The sequence below is a fragment of the Episyrphus balteatus genome, chromosome 3 (genome assembly GCF_945859705.1).
Source record: "Episyrphus balteatus chromosome 3, idEpiBalt1.1, whole genome shotgun sequence".
NCBI classification, from domain to species: domain Eukaryota; kingdom Metazoa; phylum Arthropoda; class Insecta; order Diptera; family Syrphidae; genus Episyrphus; species Episyrphus balteatus.
This window is the reverse complement of record NC_079136.1, coordinates 102,575,514-102,598,251: the sequence shown is the minus strand read 5'-3', so window position 1 is coordinate 102,598,251 and position 22,738 is coordinate 102,575,514. Positions and strand designations below refer to the sequence as shown.

Sequence of the window (22,738 nt, the reverse complement as noted above, 5' to 3'; positions counted from 1 at the left end):
GAGTTTTTTTTGTTCAATATCCAACATATTTTAAAAACTATTTGTCACTCCATATGCCATTGTCCAATATCCAACATGACTTCTGTTTGATTTTAATATATAATATAATTCAAAATAATTGAAAAACTATTTCTATTATGTACTTCTTTTAAAAATAAAATTGTCAAGGGTAGCAGAAAAAAATCATTTAAAAACAAAAATTTTCTATTATCAACAAAAATTTTCATTCTGAACTTTAAAAATCGATTTCTCAAAATTTTGAAAAATGGACATTGAACAAGATAGCATCCAAGCGACGCAATATTAATCCTCTTTTGACACCAATATCGTCTTTAAGTTCTATGAGATGCACAATGCACTTTACCACACCAATCGTGTCAGGTCCTGACTCAGGACAATGCGGACAGCAAAACCTATCTTTATTTTACACTTCCAATTTGGAATTTTCTTTAGCCCGATGAGTAAAGCATTTCTCAATTTCTGCAGTCTATTATTGTTATAGCCTGGCTTATTGGTGCATACAATAATTATCGTATTCAATATGAAAGTACTGTCAAAATGTAATTTTTCACTGTTCAACTGCCGGATGTGATTAAGTCTTACATTTATGTATTTAAATTGAGTACAGAATGTTGGCTTGAAGAGCTTATATTTTGAGTAGGTTTATCGAATAAACAGATTCAGGAGGAATGTGCGAAAAAGAAAGAACGTTTATGTTGGGTAGAGACAAGAAAAAAATTGTATGGGAGGGGGTCTGAAATTCGATGCTCTTATTTGTTTTTTGGCAAAAACGGAAAATCAGATCCAAACATATCTAGTCATTTTCGAGAAATTAACAAAAAACCTAAACCTAATTTGTCCTAAGAAACCTCTTTATTTTTTCTTTTTACGTGGCTGGACTTGTTGATAAATTAGTTAATGAAACATTAGCCCTTCGTATATTATTTTTTAAACACCCAGACTTGAATACAACAAAGTGTCATAGTATTGGATTAACCCTGAAATGGAAATGGGATTCGTTGGAATCTTGGGTATGTGAGTAAGGGTATAGCTGCCAAAAATTTCCGCCAATGAAAATGCTGTAAATAATTTTGTCCTACTCAAAACCTAAATGCCGTGTTGTATAAACTCAATAAGATCTACCATTATTAGGATTAACATTAAAAAACGCATTTGTTTAATATTTTGCATGAAAAAAAATATTGTGTTTCTGTTCTGTCCTTCTAGGTTTTGAGAAAATTGAAAAATAAAAAAAAAGTAATTTGAAAAAAGAAAAAACTGATAAAATTATTTTTCAATTTTCTCAAAACCTAGAAGGCATAGAAACATAAAGTTTTCACTGTTCGACAAGGAACAGTTTTCTACATGAGTCAAATTTTTATTAAAATTCACAGTCTGGACAAAAATAGAAATTGATGAGTTTTTAAAATTTTTTTTCGTCTATTTTTAACTTTGAAATCGATTATTTCAAAAACAATTGGTTGAAATATATTGATTTAAAAATTAGAATTAAATGTACAATTCTGCCTCTCGGAAATAGTATCATTTATAACTGTAAGTGTTGCCGTTGTTTTTTAATAATTTTTTTATATTTTAATACTTTTTTTTAGAAAATTACCCACTCCTAAAGGGGGGAGATAGACCCCCCTCGTTCGGTTTGGAAATAAATATTATTTAAGAATGTGTTTTTAAAACAGCATGTTGTTTTGATGTCGAAGTTGGGCAAATGAAAGCTTTGACATCATATGTTTTATACATTATTGAATAATAATTACACGGTGTAACACTCAAAATATACGCGGGCGGAGACCTATCAGGTTTTGTAGAGCTAGTCGCACTGAATACGAAACGGTATTTGAAAATCCCCTAACACCCCTAAAATCTAGAGTTACGGGCAAAAAACGGTTTTTCGGACCTTCACCCATTGAAAAAATTCTATCTTCGACAATTTTTTACTCATTTTCGATTTTTTTACAGTTTCTGATAGAAGATAAATATACCTTTTTAACAATGTATAAAACATGTACTTCGGTTAAACCACTTAGAATTTATAAGCTGTCAAAGTTCAAAAATTCCATTTTTTTCGTCATTTGCCCAACTTCGGCATCAATTTAAAGAATATGTTTTCAAAACAACATGCTATTTAAAAAATATACTCCGAAACTTTATCTATTTCTCAATCAATCGAGGTATTTTTTATGAAAATCACTTCAAAATTGGCTTAGAAAAAAAAATTTTTCGATTTCAACCCAGATACAGAAATTCGAACTTTTAGGTAGGGTCAATGTGGGTAAATGTAAACAGGGGTAAATGAGAACATGGCTCATAACAAGCTTCAGTTAAATCTTTTTGATGCATACATAAGTACAAATCGCGGACGCATGTATTTTTTAACTTATACGTCAAACTCATTGCTGTCAAGAGATAATTCATTCGACGAGCGTATTTTCCGTGAAAGATAATTTTTTAAAGTGTCAAACAAGTCGTTAGTCTTTCAGAAGTATTAAAAATTTTTGCAGATTCAATTAAGTCAGTACAATTTGCAAATACTTTTTAGTTTCGAATTTTGATGTAGATTCTATGTGAAACAAACAAATTTAAAAATACAGGACATTTATGTCGATTTGCATGTGTTTACATTTACCCCAGAATATTTTTCATGATGGGAAAATGTAAACAACGTATTCTGGGGGTAAATGTAAACATATATTATTGCTGAAATTATTGGTTTTAATAAAAATAAAGTAGTTTTAGTCAATTACTTTTGCTAAAGTGCCACGGAGTAACACTTTAAAGTAGCCAACACATCGTTTTCAGTGAATGATGTTGCAAAATCGGTCTTTGAAGTAAAAAAAAATAAAAATATGACGTTCAGAGCTGCTCAGGATGCATATTGGGTGCCTATATAAAAGATCAAAGGAAGAAAACAAAAACTTTTATTGGAATTTGAAAAAGTTTTTTTCAAATACCTTCTTGAACGTTTTTCAAGTCGTTATCCATATGATAAAGAGGAAATTCTAAATTTTAAACCACTGTTTATATTTACCCCGAATTTGTAAAAAAACACAAACATGGTGGGGTATTTGTAAACTTGCCATATTTGACAGCAATTTAAACACTTTGGTTAATATTTGTTTAAATTTATAAAGAAGAATTGCCATCATTTCATATTTGCATTTGAAGATACCTGTCAAGTTGTTCCGTAAAATCATATTAAAATCTAAAGTCAAAAGAAAAAAAAGACATGAAATTGTTTACATTTACCCACATTGACCCTATAGAACAAAAATGTTGTTTCGGCACGTAGTAGGATAACTTGGGCGAAAGGATTTGATAACGGGTTTTTGTAGAGGAGCTCAATACAAACATTTTTTTCTTTGGGAGGGGTGTCTATCTCCCCCCGTTTAGGTGGGAGGGGCATTTTTCTAAAAAAAAATTATAAAAATAAAAATAGATTATTAAAAACAACGGCAACACTTACAGTAATAAATGATACCATTTCCGAAAGGAAAAATTGTACATTTGATTCTAATTTTTAAATCAATATAATATAACCAATAGTTTTTTGAAATAATCGATTTCAAAGTTAAAAATAGGTGAAAAAAAAATTTTTAAAACTCATTTTATACTATTTTTGTTCAGACTGTGAATTTTAGTAAAAAAATTACTCACACAGAACTGCCTCAATTGATTCCTTAAAGAACAGTGAAAACTATATGCTTCTATGTCTTCTAGTTTTTGAGAAAATTGGAAAATAAAAACAAATAAAAACAAAAAATATTTTGAAAAAAGAAAAATCTGATAAAATAATTTTTCAATTTTCTCAAAAACTAGAAGACATAGAAACATATAGTTTTCACTGTTCTTTAAGGAATCAATTGAGACAGTTTTCTGTGTGAGTAATTTTTTTACTAAAATTCACAGTCTGGACAAAAATAGTATAAAATGAGTTTAAAAACATTTTTTTTCACCTATTTTTAACTTTGAAATCGATTATTTCAAAAACTATTGGTTATATTATATTAATTTAAAAATTAGAATCAAATGTACAATTTTTCCTTTCGGAAATGGTATCATTTATTACTGTAAGTGTTGCCGTTGTTTTTTAATAATCTATTTTTATTTTTATAATTTTTTTTTAGAAAAATGCCAATCCCACCTAAACGGGGGGAGATAGACCCCCCTCCCAAAGAAAAAAATGTTTGTATTGAGCTCCTCTACAAAAACCCGTTATCAAATCCTTTCGCCCAAGTTATCCTTGTGACTTTTTCGTATGAGCAACGATTAAAAAGTACAGTACCCCGTGATGCAATGGTAAGTGCCATGACTAGAGTTTTTTTTGTGCAAATGCAGCCTCCACCAGCTAATTTTGTTTTTAAATTGTAGATAATTTTAAGGACTACAACAGTATTTTATTTTGTTAGCCAATACTTGCACCGTTTATGAAATAATAAGAGCTTGCTAAACAAAAAAACGTCTTTGCTTAGTATTACTTTTTTTTTTTGTTTCAACAAAAGTATTGTGCACCGAATCAATAGAAAATGTTGTAACGAACAAGCAATAGCTTTATTTTTTTCGTAGGACATTCTGAAGCCGAGTTATTCCCAAAATACGATATTTTTGGGTGTTTTCGCACCGGTTTTGCATGCGTTCATTTATCAATTGCTCGGCCATCTTTGGTGATAAAGAGCTGATTTTTTCTTTAAAATGCAGGACATGAATAGGGCTACAAAATAAGTTAGAAAAATGTTAATCATGATATTAGCTTTTTTCGAAGTAATGACAAAAATGTGTTTTTGAACAACAAGAATTTGACTTTAAATGGCTGCCATTTTGTATTTACTCACTCAAATACAATGAAATTACATTAAACGATAGAAAATATTATAAGGAAGAGAATTTATGTTTAGTTTTTGGTCTACGACAATCTAGAGCAAAGATATTAGCTTGGAAGTAAAATATATCAAAAAATGCATTTTTGTGAATAACTCCGCTAAAAAGAATGATCTGGTGGTGAGAAATTGGGTTTAAGCCTTTTAAATATACCCCTTTCGATCCATGAAATAAAAACTGACAGTGCCTCTGTGCGCAAGGTCAAATGACGCTTTGACTGGAGTATTTGGCAATTTTTTTTTTTTTTTTTCTACACCCAGAGAAAAAACGCATAGTAATTTTTAATCCGTTCTACATTGAATCAATGGTGAAAAATATATTCATTAATTTTCTAAAAAGTCGTCCTATGCTTAACTTACAGTTTGTCACATCAATTTTTATAAGTGAGATGGCACAGTGGTAAAGCACAAGCTTGTCAACCCAGGTATAGCAGGTTCGATCCCCAGCGGATGCCAGTTTTACTTTTTTTATTTTTTTAATGTGTGAACAACTTTGATTTAATGAGTGAACAACTTTGATTTAATGTGTGAACAACTTTGATTTAAAGTGTGCTACTTTGATTCAATCATTTTCCACTTTAGGCTAAAAATGTAGTGATTTTCCATTGATTCAAAGTGGTTTAGATTGATTTTACGTTGTTTTTTGGCTCAGTGTATGCAAATGAGAACAAACGAGAACGAAAGTAAACGATAGGGAAATGACAGCCGTGAGCATTAACGAGTATCGTTGAAATCAAACGATTATCGTAGTAGCTAATCGCATTTGAACAAGAACGAAGTAGTTCCAACCCCCTCGTCGGGTCTCCACCTTGATGTTGGTGAGGGGGCTTACGCTCGAACCTCAAGCAGGCTAGTTTTCCCAGCTACCAGCTAGGGTTTGAGCAAACTAAGAGAGGCCCACCCCTATGAATATATGGAAGAATTAACTAAATGAATACAACCATAGCGGGGATATACGCTAAACGGTCGGTAGAAGTCACGGCTGCCGGCTTAGGCTTTGCTTCGCGGTCTCAATACCGAGAATAGGAGTCGCCAGTGACAACATTTTTTCATACTAACTTTTACTTTTTATCTCACCTGCTTATATTTTTTCTTTTATCTTTTTCTTTTATCCTTTTTTGTTTTGTTTTCTTTTCTTTTCTTTTTCTTTATTTTCTTTCAGAACTAAAACATATAAGCAGAGAAACGAATTTTTACTTGATATCATCATGGAAAACACAAAGAAACTTCAGCTAACTGAGGAGGAGGAGAATTCACTTCTCGATCCGTTCTCAAACCTGGACATGGAGGACGGAGCCAGCGCGATAAACGTCGATGATTGCGCCAGCATGATATCATCCGTTGCGAGCTCCAACTTCTCTAACTCGTCAAGGCGGAGTAGTATCTCTACCTGTAAGAGAACAATCCGGAGGTTAGAAAAGCTGGACTGGGACCAGATGTCCGAGGAAGACAGAACGAGGCTGCACAATGCTCGTGCCTTTATGGACAGGGAGGGCTTGGGAAAAGCTAGACTTACCCCAAACCCCCCCTCTTCAGAAATTCCGAGTAGTAAGACCGTGATGGGACCACCTGCTCCCCATGTTTCAAAACAAGGGAAAGGGGACTTCCCATCTACGTCGGGTGCTACTGCCTTGATAGCAAACGAGCAATCGTCTGGAAAGGATACTACCGACCTGATCGTGAGGACACACGTCGTTGCGTCTGACAACTCATCAACCAAAAAGGTCGTATCATCTGGTGGTGCGAGTGATAAAGTAGATGGAAAAGGCACAAATGTCGAGGGGATGGATAAAATGGGGTGCAAGGATAACTTGGTGGGCCGTAGCCCACAGGTTACCCAAAACACCACCATCGATTCTGTAACCGTAAACCGTATGACCTTTCATCTGCCGAATCAGTCCTACCGCCTGGTGGTACGACTGGTCAAGTCGGTGAGTTAGACAATACTGTCGAGGGAAAGGGCAAAGTGGGGTGCGAAGCTAACTTAGTGGGCCGTAGCCCACAGGATAACCGAAACACTACCACCGAACCCGACCCCGCAAACCAATCGATCAATTCGACGTTCCAGAGCCTAGCTACGGTCATACGCAAAAAGACCAGGGCTAGACCGATCGATGAAAGCGAGATTCGTCGCCGTCAGAATCGAAACGCTGAGAAGATTGTCCGTCGCTTTGCTAAAAGGACTCCCGAGTCCCTCACGGCAAAAGAGCGAGTAGCACTGGACAAATCACAACAGCGTTTACGTGCAGTGGCAGAACAGGGAATTGAAAGCACACCTAGCACCTCCAAAAGAGCTAGGAACGACGCTAATTCACCTACCAGCTCTTCGCCTAACAAGACGAAGAAGAAGAATAGAACCTCTCAGGATAACGTAAAAGGTCACCACGTCGCCATAGCTGACTATGGTAAGCCTACACGCAAACTGACTGAAGACGAATGGCATCTCCTTGAACTAAGAATCCTGAGTCAATGAGGCTATCGTCAAGAGCTGGACGGTTCCACTCTTCGGTAACCTTAAGACTGTCCATGGTTTCAAGGTGATGTGCTGTGAGAATGACGTGACTCTCGAATGGCTTCGGGAGTTCTTGCAGAAAACATCAGCTCCATGGCAAGGCGCCGAATTGCGTCTCATCGACGTAAAGGAGATAAAAGATCTCAACAGACCTCTTGGAAGGCTGTTGGTCAAAGGCCCGACCCTTCCCAGCGAACGGCTTGAGAGATACATCCTATCCCTGAATAGTGATCTCTTGAGCAGAGAATGGGAATGGGTCAAGTGTGAAAGAACGAATGATGGCACCGAAGTGGTGGTGAGATTGAGTCACAAATCTTTATAACTCCTGAGGAAGGCTGACTTTAAGGTACGCGTTGGTATCACCAGGTGCAAACTTAAGTTGATTCGCAACGAAAGAAAACAGGTTAGTAAAGCGATGAACTTAAACTTTATTATATAAATGGAATTGAAAATCTTACAAATCAATCTTCATCATAGTAAAGCCGCAACTGCTAACCTTGTCTACCTCATGAGAGTAGACAATATGACGTAGCCCTGATACAGGAACCCTGGGTTGTAAGAGGGAATATCAAGGGTCTACAATCTAAAGAACTACTGCTGTACAAGTCAAACCTTGACAGTCAAAATAGTAACCCTAGAACATGCATAGTAGCTAAGAAACAGTTTAATCTTTTTCTTCTAACTACTTACAGCAACATTGACCAGACTACGGTAAAATTGGAGCGTGATGGGCTCCCAATGCTCATCCTCTCGTCCACTTACATGCCGTATGACGGTACAGAAGGACCACCAGCAGATATCACTGAAACGTTGGTATCTTTTGCAAGTAAGAATAAATTTGATATTATTTTAGGTTGTGATTCTAACTCACACCATGTGCAATGGGGAAGCACTGATACTAATACCAGGGGCGAGTCCCTTTTTGAATTTATTATCGAAAAAAACTTGCTCGTAGCTAATAGAGCCAACACCCCTACCTTTGTTACAAAAACACGGGAAGAAGTTCTTGATATTACCTTGACGAGTAATTCAGTTACTTGCCAATTAGAACAATGGAAGGTTTTAGATGAAATCTCTTTTTCCGACCATCGGCTAATAGAATTCTATGTCCCTGATGCTGCCCGGCACATTAAGCCTTTTAGGAATAATAGGCGTACCGATTGGCATGTCTTCAATAGGGAAATAGTAAAAAACATTAGTCACTTAAACATTGACAATAACCTAAACACAAATGGTCTTGATAAACTGACAGAGGAATTCACAGGAATTCTACGCGATGCATTGGACAAAAGCTGTCCTCTCATTACCGCGGCGAAGAAAAACAACAAACCACCCTGGTGGACTGTTGAGCTCACTAGCATAAGAAAAGAAACAAGAAAACTGTTCAACCGTGCTAAACGCACTAGAGCAGAAAGTGACTGGGAATCTTACAAAACCAGTCAGAGAAAGTTCAAGACAGAAACTCAACGAGCCAAACGTAGCTCTTGGAGAAACTTCTGTAGCACTATCGAATGTACTAACCATTCGGCGAGACTAAGGAGAATACTCTCCAAGACGAATACCTCTATAGGGTCCCTAAAAGGGCCTGATAATCGATGGACAGAATTATGTCAAGACAGTCTAAAACTCCTGGTGGAAGCCCATTTCCCAGGTTGTAACTCTGAATTAGAAAATGATTCTACAAACTCTTTGCACTCAATATGTGAAATTCATACACTGAGCCAAAAAAACAACGTAAAATCAATCGAAACCACTTTGAATCAATGGAAAATCACTACATTTTTAGCCTAAAGTGGAAAATGATTGAATCAAAGTAGCACACTTTAAATCTAAGTTGTTCACACATTAAAAAAAAATAAAAAAAGTAAAACTGGCATCCGCTGGGGATCGAACCTGCTATACCTGGGTTGACAAGCTTGTGCTTTACCACTGTGCCATCTCACTTATAAATATTGATGTGACAAACTGTAACTTAACCATAGGACGATTTTTAGAAAATTAAAGAATATATTTTTCACCATTGATTCAATGCAGAACGGATTAAAAATTACTATGCGTTTTTTCTCTGGGTGTAGAGAAATTATTACGAAAGAAAAGTTGATCTGGGCCATCAACTCCTTCTCTCCTTATAAATCTCCAGGCCTAGATGGCGTCTTCCCTTTGATGCTGCAAAAAAGTAGTGAATTCATTATTCCATACCTGATCACAATATTCCAAAATAGCCTAAAATTGGGATATGTCCCTAAAACATGGCGTGAAGTCAAAGTTGTCTTTATACCTAAAGCTGGTAAATCCAGTTATACAGAACCCAAAGATTTCAGACCTATCAGTCTAACTTCTTTTACACTCAAGACACTTGAAAGGTTAATCGATATAACATATCCGCAGTTATTTGAGACCGGAGACTATATCACCCTTTCAGCATGCATACACAAAAGGTAGAAGTGTAGAGACAGCTTTACACTGTGCAGTCAGAACAATAGAAAAGGCACTTGTGGTTAAAGAATATACCCTCGCAGCATTTCTAGACATAGAAGGAGCATTCAATAATGTTCATAACAGTGCAATTGAAAAAGCACTCACTGATCTTAAAATAGAAGACACTGTCATAAAATGGATCGTGTGCATGTTGAAAAACAGACAAATAAATAGTGAATTAGGTGGGTCACATATAAAAATGTACGCATCTAGAGGAACCCCACAAGGCGGTATTCTATCACCTCTTCTTTGGATTTTGGTGATGAATGAGATTCTCATCAAACTGAATAACAGCGGTGTCAAGGTTATAGCCTACGCGGACGACCTAGCTTTTCTAGCGACAGGTAAATACCTAACCACTGTAAGCGAACAATTAGAAAGCGCATTATCCCAGGTCAGTAACTGGACCAGGAGATGCGGTCTTAAAGTAAACCCCCTTAAAACAGAACTGGTACTTTTCACAAACAGAAGGAAAATTCCTCCTTTTGCAGTGCCAAAAATTGATGGCACCCCACTTAAGATTTCGGATAAAGCGAAATATCTCGGAGTGATCTTGGATAAGAAACTTAACTGGGGTCCAAACATTCAAGAAAGATATAAGAAAGCCACGTTTGCACTTTACTCATGCAATAGAATTCTTGGCAGAAATTGGGGACCAAATCCCAAAATAATCATGTGGATGTATACCGCCATTGTCAGACCCATTCTGACTTATGGCAGTTTAGTCTGGTGGCAAGCTCTGGAGAAATCCACGAACTTGAAGACCCTAACCAAAGTACAAAGAGCAGCATGCATTAGCACAACGGGGGTGATGAGGTCCACTCCAACCGCAGGTCTGGAAGCAATCCTTAATCTCACTCCCTTAGATCTATTTGTACAAGAATTAGCAGCGAACAGCGCCCTACGACTCAGTCAAACTAACATTTGAAATACTAGTCAAAACGGCCATACTACGATCCTTTCTAACTACGTTGGCAACAACGTAAGTACAGATTACATGACCCCTTACTTAGACTTCAACAAGTCTTTTAATGTCAATTTCCCTAACAGACAAGATTGGGAAAACAGTGTACCTTTCTCAAATGAGTCGACTATCGCCATCTTTACTGATGGTTCGAAAATGAACACTGGGGTTGGTGCAGGTTTTTACTCACAAAACCTTAACCTTGCCAGTTCCTTCAGGCTCCCCGATCACAGCAGTGTCTTCCAAGCCGAGATATTGGCAGTAAAAAATGCTGCTAAACAAATATCCATGATGGCGATATCACCTGCTGACATCACCTTTTTCATTGATAGCCAAGCGGCAATAAAAGCGATTTCTGCCACTTTAATCAAGTCAAAGCTTGTTTCTTGCTGTCGCGAAGAGCTTAGGGTTCTTGGTATGCAGCATAATGTAAGACTCTGCTGGGTTCCCGGCCACAGTGATGTGTTCGGCAACGAAAAAGCGGATGAGCTTGCAAGGGAGGGCTCAGTTCTTGATCCCTCTCTCATAGACCATAACATCAGAATCCCACAATGTGAAATAAAGCGAAATATCGTCAACAAGATTTCTCAAAAAACCAATGATAGATGGAACCTCCTAGAATCCTGCGGTCACACCAGGAAACTATGGCCGAACTTCGACAAGAAAAAATCAAATAAGATCTTACTACTTAGTAAGCCGTCCTTAAGATCCCTAATAGGCGTCTTAACGGGTCATAACCTACTAGGATACCATAAAAAGAAAATGGGGCTTAGTACGGATGATCTATGCAGAGGCTGCGGAAATGAGGACGAACAGGAAAACACTGTTCACTTCCTCTGTCACTGCCCAGCACTCTGTCGCACTAGGAAAAAATTCTTAGGAAGTTACTTCTTTAATGAATTAGAAGAACTATCGGAACTCTCAGGCAATAGCCTACTGAAATTTGTCAAGTCCTCTAAATGGCTTGAACAACCATAGCATTCATAGGTTAACACTTTTTCATGAAGTTATAATACTTCAGGGTATCACAAAAGATCTACATTGATCTAAGTGTGACGGTAACAAAATCAACTGTCAGCCCATATAACCTAACCTAACCTAAGTAGTTCCAACGATAATCGTTCTACAAAATAGGGCCCCTGGCTTTTGCGTGGAATTTACAAGTAGGTATCATTTTCATGAAAAAGTGCATCTCTGCTAAACCGTTCGGACTCAGTAGAAAATTATATGTTATATCTTTAAAGTTTTAGATTTTAGTTATATCACCCCAACCAAAAATAAACAAAATGAATTCTCCATTAATTTTATCATTAGTATTTTGTACTTACAATGTAACCGATGTATAAGAAAGGAATTTTAGTGACATATTTATTTAGTTTAAAGCGTATATAAATTTTTCAGTATTTGGTTATATCCGGCCTTATATTTTTTTAATTAGAATACAAATAAATTAATTTACTGTAAGTAATGAAATACAATATTTCAGTATTTCCATGCTGTCTTGTTCAAACATATAAAAGATATCAGTTTGAAATTTCAATATCAAATTTTAACAAAATTAAACAATAACTTAACAAATAACTGTTGTAAAATGAAAACAAACTAAAACAAGCTTTACATTTAATAATGAATAATTGTAGTTTAGATAGATTTTATGCAAAAAAAGTGTAAATTACTAAGCTAAGAAAAATACTCATTATGATAAGTATATAAGCTTTGAAAAAAAGCTTTAAATGCGGAAAGTTATGAAATTGCGCCAAAAACATTTAAAACTGATGCAAGATACTTGGTTTATTAGAGTTGGTTTTCTTGTCCGCAAATGATTAACATGCGAACCTCAATTAAAAGCTTTTGAAAATGTATTTCTATACCTAATAATTTATTGTTTTTACTTGCATAAAAATATTCCATTCAAAACTTTTATTGAGGCTCAGCTAGTCTTTTCCAAATAAGCCTAAAACTACGTATCGACTTTGGATTTTTTTTTTCAATATATTGAATTTTTTAACAGTTTGTTTATATGATGGTGTGGTTTGTTTTTCCGTTAAAAAAAAAATTGCAAAATTTTAAATTGCAATGAGAGTTTTCTGTTCACTTACCTATCAATATTTTCACGTTCTTTAAGTTTAACGTAGACAAATGCACATTCAAAAATATAAGTAGCGTTCATTTGTTGATTTTTGTATTATCCTTTATATAAAAAAAAGTTCTTAAAGCCTTTGCCGTTAAAGGTTTAAGTGTGAAATAAGATGTCAAATGTTAAATAAATTAACTAATGACGTCAACTTGTTAAAAATCGAACAAAATTTCGATAATTTTTTTTTTATATTCAGTCTCAAATAAAAAAATGTCTTCTTTTTTTCGAAAATTTTCTGACGTGGCTTTGTGTTTTTGATATTTCGAAAGATTTTGTCAAACAAATCAATAATAGGTCTGTTTAATGAATCTGATCCGAACAGAAAAGAACGTAAAAGATCCGAAAGGTACAGGTTTGTGTGTTCCATGAAGGAAAACCTTGCCCTAAACTGTTCCACAAACTGTCATTTTGTGTTCCATGAAGTTGTCCAGCACAGTTTAGTTCAAGTTTTTCTGCTCCTACTTTTGAGGTAGAGCAAATGGGTGAGAAGTGCCAAGGAAGCAGTAGGTGATTTGTTTAATTCCGACAAAAATATAATGAAATGAATTAAAAAATTTGAAATTTTGTTTAGAATCTTCTTAATATGACGACGGTTAAACTTCATAACCTCGTAAGTCAAAAAATTCGAAAAATATTATTAATGCAAACAATTCAGAGCTATCTTTTGGTATATTCAGTTCAACAATGTTGTTTTGAACATTTTTCAGTAATAACGAAATTCAAAAGCTCGTATTGATAGATCCCATACAAAAACAAGAAACACAACATATTGTTTTTTGATTTCTGAAAAACTTGCAAAAACGACTTACGAGGTTATGAAGTTTAACCGTCGATGACGGAAAATTCAAAATGTGAACAAATACTCTAATTAATAATAATTTATTTGAATGAAAAGTCATAACAAAGAAATTAATTTGCATTTTAAGTTTCAAAACTGACACGCAACAGTCAACCCTATAAAACAGGACGGATAACTTTTCTGATCTTTTCTATTTTGACAGTATGTACATATGTTGTTGATATTGCCTAATATGAAAACTTGAATCTTTAAACCACGAAAGTACAATCAGCCAATTTAAATTGTAAATGCAAAAAACAGCACTCTGCTTATAATAACTTGAGAACTTTTAGAGCAGCCAATTTACCAACTTTTTTGTACACTAGAGTGACCGCAAGAAATCGATTTTCGAAATTTGTTCAGCCTTTGAAGATTTTTAGATAGCCAAAATTTCTGCCGACACTCGCTCAAAGTTCCAAAAATCTCTGTGTTTTTCACTGTTTTGCGAAGAAAATTAGCTCTAGCTCCCAAACAGATGGGTTTCCTCGATAATAATTCCACGAAAAAAAATTTGTATGAGTTGTGGTCACTCAAGATTGATAGATTGAGTTTTCATAACAGACAACAACCAAACAAGACATGCTTAAATAAGCTTAAACAGCTTTTTTAGAGAAATATTCCATTTCCTTCCTCACAAAATGCACTGGAAACAAAACCACTGAAGCTCTTTTCCCTTGCGTGAAATAGATATTTTTTATGACCGTATATAGTAGAAATAAATCTTTTAAAAGTGATCAGGCAGAATTGTCACGAGTGATCGATCAAACACTTACCCAAAAAAATCGGTTGTATAAATCAAAATTAAATTGACCCGACAGCCAAAATGTTGTCAACTTTTTCAAGCAATAAATAACAAAATTATAAAAATCAAAATAGGTGTTTTAAATGAAATTCACAATTATTTCTTTATTAAATTAACAACATTAGTTGTCGGGGCAAGTTAATTGTGATTTCAACAATCAGTTTTTTGGGCTGCTCAAACACACCGTTTGAAAAAAGTCATTGAGTAATCGGATCATAAAAATTCTAGAAGTATAAGACATACATTTTTGTCATCAGAATTCTGGAAGAAACTTTTTGTAAATTATCATTTCTATAAAACTTTTGTTGGTTAAGAACAAAATTCATAATGGATTGTAGCGTCGGCGTAAGGCGCTGGTCACCCTAACTAAGCAAAGTTAAGTCCGTATGAAAATTCTGTTTTTTTTTTTTTTTTGTAAATTGTTAATACATACCTACAAAATGCAAATATAATGGTACAACATGTTTCAAATTCCGAAAATGTCAAACAAAAGTTTTTGAAATGTACTCTACATGTTCGAGACTTTGTTCATACATTTTGTCTACATTTCTGAATGAAAACTGAAAAATTTTAACTTAAAGTTTGTTAATTTTGTGTGCTTGTATATTTTTATTTAGGAACCTTTTTTCTGAATAAATATGGTTGTAGCTTTTTTTGTCGATAAAATAAGCAATTAATTTGTTCTCCCAACATATTTTCGACTGTGCGAATTTCTTGATTCTTTCTTTATTTTACAGTTTTATGAAATTTGAGGAGCGCTTAATATATTTCTGTTTCGTAAAAAAAAACATTTTGTCTCTTCACGCAAAGCTGACGTTTTCATCTGATTAAATCCATTAAAAATAAAAAAAGAAGTATCATACGGGTTAAAGTATAATTTCATTCAGAGCTTAAACTATTTACTTGCATCTATAAAATAAGCTACATAAAAACTATTCAAAACCACACCAGTTCAGGAAGAATTGGTTTAAATTTTCTGTCTGTTTTTCTTTGCATGTTTCTGCGATTGAATTTTCTTTATTTAATCGTCTTGTACTCCAAAATTTAAAACTATACATTTTTGTAGTTATGTTTATTAACAATGTTTATCACCCTTAAAACAAAAAAAAAAAAAATAATAAAAACAAAAATATATAATAATAAAGAAAAATTGCGAACCTGTCCCCTTCGGTGAATCCTTCGCCACCATCATCGGATGCTGATGAACCCCGAGATAGTGTGCCCCGAATCTCACCCGGCAGAACTTCTTCACTTCTATGCACCGTAAATGAGTTCTTACCCTTCTTTCCAAAGCCCATACGTCTTTTACGACCTTTGTGTTTTGTTTTTATTTATATCATTTTGTTATTTTACATTTTAATTATTAATTTAATGTAAATGAATTAAGATAAAATAATGAAAAAGCCCAAATTCCAAATAAACAATAACACAAAACAATAAAATAAACTTAACATCAACGCGTTGTTTAAATTAATGAACCACCCGTTTTTTTAAATTTTTTTTTTTTTTTGACAAAAACAAAAATGATATTAATTATACATGTGTGTATTTAAACTAAATGATTCAACTTTAACTGTTAAACAGAATTTAAAAGTAACGAAACGGAACATTAAACTCACCCGTCGCTGACAGCTGTGATGTGGAATTACTCTTTTTTCCCATTCCAGAACCGAATCGTTCCTCACCACGACCGCTACTTCGGCCGCCAGCATCACTCTTCGGTGATCGTTGTTGCTCAGCAGTGGTTTTTCGTCGCTGAGAATCACTTTGTTGCAGACCAACTGCTGTGTCCGACAAGCTGCCATCTGTGGGTAGAGAATCAAAGGTTTATTATGGGACAAGAATAAAATATCACTCAATTTGCTACGCTCAGCTATCATACCGATCTTGTCCTCAGGTGTGCCATCTGCATTTGACAAACTTCGACTAAACGAATTGTTCAACTCATCACCACGATCGCTTCCCGATTCGATGCGATCGATCCGATCCTCCTGCAGTTGGCGCTCTTTACTACGACTACTACTACTACTGTCACCAGGCCCACCACCGTCAGTATGTCCGCCACGGCGAGATCCATCACTTCTACTGCTGCCGCCGCCACCACCTCCTCCTCGACCATTAGTACTATCATTTGATGCGACTTTGGCCACACGATCTCGTTCCCGTACATCGTACTCACTGGCAGTGGCATCAGCAGATGGATCAAGTGGATCACCGTCCATAGAAGATGGATCAAAAGAGGTTGTAGTTGGTGGTGGTGGTGTTGTGGTTGGTGAACGGGTAGAATGTTTCAATGAGGCACGTTTAGGTGAGGTGGATAGCAGAGCGACACCATGATGGGAGGAGTTGGTTTTTGTTGCAAAAGAGGAAGAAGAAGCATTGTTAGCATTACTACCACTACAATTAGAATCACGATTATAACTAGAACTACTTCTACTTTTATAACTACGATCGCCGCCACCGCCACTGCGATTACTAGGACTACCACTACCCTCCCTATCGTTGTATCTACTACTGCGAGCAGAGCGGCTAATGCTTTCATCGCAGTAATCGTCATCGTAGTACTCAAAGTACTCCGGTTGGTCGTTAATGCTGACAAGATTACTGCGATCACTGCCAATTTGTGGCGGTGGCGGGCTACTACGATTACGATGGGGATCTTGGGGAGGTCTACTATTTCTACGGGGATCTGCGAGCCTTTTGTTCGACGACCGATTATACTCCGAATCACGAGCGGAAGGTCTCGATGATGACGGATGATCGGACATTCCACCATCCGGTCGAGACCGTTCCTTGTCATCGACGTCTTGCGACGACTTTTTTATGTACTCAGCTTCGGAGTCTGGTGCTGACGAATGCGTTCTCGCACTTCGGTGATCACCATCCACATCGTTTAAAGCGTTTCCCTGTGCGTTTTTCATTTCGGCATCTTCCGTGTATTCTATCGGTGAAAAGTTATGCGCGTTCGGTGCATTTGGAGGAGCTGGCAAAGTTCGCCGCCGCTTAAGGTATGAGGGTGTCGGTCCATCAAGCTTTTGTTGACTTGTTCGTGTAAGCTTAAGTGACATATGATTACGGTTGTTGCGGTCATTACATCGCTTACGGACGTAGTTAGATGGAGCGACTCCTTTCCGCGTCCATCCAACATCTGAGTCATAAACAATCGTGACAATCTTGTCGTCGGTCACAAGAAAGTGTGAGTGACTTAAGGGATTATGTATGTCAACGGAAGCTCCCATGTATGACTGTCGGATGTTCGTCTCGGAGTTGAACTTTCGTGGCAGTTCTCTTAGCGGTCGACTTGGCGGTGGGTACACTTCATCCTCATATCGAACATAGCGGCGAGACCAGTTTTTTGTACGCAGATCATCATAATCTAGTGATCTGGAGTGTGATTCGCTAAAGCATTTTCGACGATCCAGAGGTCGTGGTTTCTTAAGGATTGATGGAGGCTGGGTCTTTGCCGATACAGGGACGCTAGTAAAAAGGGCTTCGTCACTCAATTGACGTCGCAGCTGCATCAGAGATTCTTTTGGAATCTGAACCTCATCCAGCGATAGCTGTTGATTGTTGTTGTGAAACGCTGACGGATGCGTTAGGCCACCGCCGAAGTGCTGATCAGCGCATTCGCCGCACATGGCCGGATCTAAAGTTGGCAGTGATGGCTCTGACGATGGATGAAACATGGACAGAGATGGACGACGCACATTATCTATGAAATGCGTATTTGAAAATGGCATGTGGTGGCAGTGCACAGCTTCTACAATACCACAACCATCAGGGTCGAACATTATGGGCTGTGGAACTCCACAAACAGGCTGACATTGACCACATTGCATGAGACCACCGTTGGAAGTGGTATTGGGACCGTTCGCATAATTGACAAATGGAAAGAATGCCGCTGAGGGTGAAAGATGGTTGGCGTTGCGAAAAAAATCCACCACAGGTGTGGTGATTTTTTTAAAGTTCTCAAATGAGGGAAATGTAATGGGTGGAATCTGGGGATAGCCTAAGGCACTACCGCTGCGGAAAACCCGCTGAGGGATTTGACTGAAATCTGTGTTCGATATGAATTCTGGAAAATGCATTGAACACTGGGGAATTTGAAGGAAATAATTGGGGATGTTATGGTATGACATGTGGTTGGTATTGACATCTCCAGTGCCACTTGCACCGTCGTTGAGAACGTTCATATTGAACGGAGTGGTGGTGTGGTTGCTGTTGTTGACTTTTGGTGGTAGCAGACATTTAGCTTGAGCTAACGCGGCAGAAACATTTGTTGTATTTGGCGATTCTTGGTATTGTGATGATGGTGGTGGTGGAGGTAGCTGTTGTTGTTGCTGTTGTTGTGGTGGTAGTGGTAATGTTTTTGGCAGAGATGATATTGGTGTCAGGAATTCAGAATCATCAACTGCAATAGTGTGTGCACGAAAGCGTTCAAAGTTACCATGTGGCGAACGCCAATTACGCGGTAGACTTCTGTTTCAATTTTCATTATTCGATTTAGATTTGTTTGTTTTTATTTTAAAAGGGATGGGGTGGTGCCGTTTATAACAGAAACAGATTTTTTTTTAATTGTTTGTTTCGGATTCAATAAATACCAAAAAAATTGATTTGATAAAAAAATAAGTGTACAGTTTTCAGTGCTTTAAATATTAAACGCAAACCGCTTACCTCAATCCACGTGAACCTCTTGGTCGTTCTGATTGAGTAGAGAAAGCACTTGAGGTAACGCTTACTACTGACTCCATATCGGAATCTCCAAACTCTCCCATGAAATCTTTATCAGGCGACAGTGAATGCCGTGGACGTATTCTCGATTCCATCGAGTGTAGATCACTATCTGAAAGCCCAGTATAGTGGCGCTCCCATCCGCCCATGCCGGTGCTACGATATGTCGCCTGATGATGTGGTTGACGTGATCTATGGCGGCCAAAACGACCACCGGGCAAGCGTTCATCAAACTCTTGACCTAGGCGATCACGCAACATTGCGTTGCGTGATGTTTGTGGAACCTAAATGGTATACATAACATGAGTTATTGAATGTGAATGTGTAAAGTAATAGAATTATACTTAATAGTTAAATTTATTGCTCTTTAAGATATAAAAACTATGTGAAATATAAGACTATTAGAAAGTTTCACAATAATCATTACCTATCAATCTCATAACCAAAAAAAATGTTATTTATTACTACACCGGAAAAAAAAACCAATATCAATTTAAAATTGTGTAAATATCAAACTAACATTTTTAAATATCAGCAAAAAATGCTTGAAAATGTGTTTTATGATAATTAAAATATCAAAACAAAATTTTTATTATAAGGATGATATTAAAATATCAAATTTTTGAAATTTTTTTTTATATTTTACTATCCATTTTTCATCTCTTTTTCATTCCAAATTATTGAAAAATATTACATAAAAAACTCTTAATTTGTACCCAGGCGCTTTGTGTTTTTTCGAAGTAAAATGTATGAATTACTGAGAAAATTTGATCGGTAATAAGATTTTACTTCACATAATTTTGAGAAAATAATTAAAAAAATAATATCAATTAAAATGGAGAAAACAATATCACCATCACCATTATTATATTTATAAAGAATATTTAATATATTATCTATTATCAAATTTTGCTTTCGGTGTATTTATAAAAATTAGGGCGTTCCTTATTCTGGACCTGGGGATCAATTCCCGATCTGTGAATTTAATTTCTCAATAAATAAAAAAATACTCCCAAAGCTTCAAATATCTATCCTTATATGTACCCGTGCCAAATAAATTTTTAATGCTTTCATGCAAACAATATCGATAAATTGCAGGTAGTTTCGCAATGTTTTACTTAAAAATTTGGTATAATTGAAAAAGCTGATAGATAATTTTCAAAATTGGTTGAGCACTGAAAGGAACGCACGAAAAAAATACTTAAAAACAATTTTTTTTTCAACAACACCGAAAAAAAATTGACAGCTGTTATTTGCTTTCAAATTTACATTTTTGAGTGACAAAAGTCGTCCAACAATTAAAATATCAGTTTTAATATGATTATCATTTCATTATTACATTTTTTAACTCTAGGTTTAAAATGGAAATTTCACTTTGACAATTTAAATATCAATATTAACTGAATTTTACGATTCAGTTTATTATATTGATATTTCTTTCTTTTATATTAATGTAAGTATTTTCTTTATTTTTTCTTTGAATTGAAACAAAACTTTACTGAAAGTGAATCTTCTTTATATATATAATAATGGTGATATTATTTTCTCTATTATACGTGATATACTTGTTTTATTATTTTGTTCCCAAACTCTGTGAAGTAAAATCTTACAGCCCATCAAATTTTCTCAATAATTTATACAACTTACTTCAAAACACACAAAGCACTTTTTAATCAGTTCAAATTTTGAGTTTTTATTTCATATTTGTCAGTAACTTGTAATGAGAAACAGTTGACATGATAAATTGATATTATAATGTCAAAAAAAATTTCAAAAATTTGATATTATACAATATCTTCACATAGGTATAATAAGAATATTGTTTTCGAATTTTAATTATTGTAAAAAACAAATTTTTACAGCATTTTCTGCTGAATTAAAAAGATGTTTAATTTAATATTTAAAAGAAATTCAATTTTCGAAAAACAGTTCTTTGGCTCTAAAACACCCATTTTTGAAAATTAAAAAAAAAAAAATTGGAACATTCCGGATCAAATCGGGAACAACCTGGAACAACTTTCAAAAATAACAATTTAAAAAAAGGGGGGCCAACTTCACACTCTCTGGCCTGATACATAATAGTCTTAAAGAGCTAAAATCAAGAAAAACTTAAAAAATTGTTTATGTATTTTTTAATTTCCTTGGGTTTTTGCCTATGTAGCGTTCGAAACTTGTTTCGAAAATTCAGGATATGTAACTGTGCTAAAATTCAGAACTACCAGCAAGGTACACTGAGGGAAAAGCCACCATAAAACAACATAATATAACACTGGTCAAAAAAATTTAACTTTTTTTTTGCCACAAGAACCAAAATATACTTTTATAGTAGTTTTTGAGGTGCTAAATCCGAATCTGAAGTCAGAAAAATTTGATTGGCCTCCGTTTTTTAAATATTACCGTTATAAAATGCTAAAAAACGTCATTTTGGCTGTTTTCGAGATTCTGTTTTTATGTGGGGTAATTCATTATAAACAAATTTGTAACGGTTATTATAACAACATATATTCTTCTTTCAAAAACTGTTTAAATTTTCCCGATATCTCTTTTATTGCTCGAGATATCTTAGGTTTTATTTAATAAGCCAAAGAGAAACTAAACTTAATCCAAAGTATAAGTCACTGGTCACAGAATTATTGCCACAAGAACCAAAATATTTTTTTCTGAAGGTTTTTGAGTTGCTGAACTCAAATCCGCAATCGGAAAAATTCTATTAGCCTCCGTTCTTGAAATATAACCGTTAGAAAAAAAACACTTTTTTTGCATTTTATAACGGTAATATTTCAAGAACGAAGGCTAATAGAATTTTTCTGATTGTGGATTCGAGTTCAGAAACCCAAAAACCTTTAGAAAAAAATATTTTGATTCTTGTGGCAAAAAAAGTTTAATTTGGTTGGCCAGTGTTGTTTCTGATTTAAAGACCGCTACTTAAATTTTAAATATCTCGGGCAATAAAAGAGATATCGGAAAGATTTAAACATTTTTTGAAAGAATAAAACTAGCTCTTATAGGCAACGTTACAAATTTATTTATAATAAATTACTCCACATAAAAACATAACCTCGAAAACAGCCAGAGTTACGTTTTTTGACATTTTCTAACGGTAATATTACAAAAACGAAGGAAAATCAAACTTTTCTGTCTTCAGATTCGGATTCAGCACCCCAAAAACTACTAGAAAAGTATATTTTGGTTCATGTGGCAAAAACCTTGTTGACCAGTGTAATCAAAGAAAACCACATTGATTTAACTATTATTCGGAATGATTTTGCGTTGAAGATGAACATTTTAAAATCAAAGTGGAAGAAAGGTTAATTTTTGATGGTTTCGTATCTTAAAGTCACATACATCAAAGTAGTTCATCTTTGAAACAAAGACGTTTCAACT

At 35.2% G+C, this 22,738-nt stretch overlaps 1 protein-coding gene across 20 annotated transcripts in view; it reads right to left on the bottom strand.

Moving 5' to 3' along the window:
* Positions 1-22,738, bottom strand: part of LOC129913228 (regulating synaptic membrane exocytosis protein 2) — a 202,312-nt gene that overhangs the window by 23,056 nt on the left and 156,518 nt on the right. For 17 of the 20 annotated variants that reach the window (XR_008772010.1, XR_008772009.1, XM_055991790.1 and 14 more), the window contains 4 exons: positions 19,298-19,638; positions 16,506-19,102; positions 16,243-16,428; positions 15,782-15,935 (listed from right to left, as the gene is read on the bottom strand). Coding sequence is in view for 18 of the 20 variants with exons in the window: in XM_055991790.1 (XP_055847765.1) it covers positions 15,782-15,935; positions 16,243-16,428; positions 16,506-19,102; positions 19,298-19,638 (3,278 nt within the window). In the remaining 2 variants the exon portion in view is untranslated. Of the gene's footprint in view, positions 1-15,483; positions 15,717-15,781; positions 15,936-16,242; positions 16,429-16,505; positions 19,103-19,297; positions 19,639-22,738 lie in introns of those variants that run through there. The other 3 variants (XM_055991796.1, XM_055991797.1, XM_055991802.1) reach the window with 2 other exon arrangements.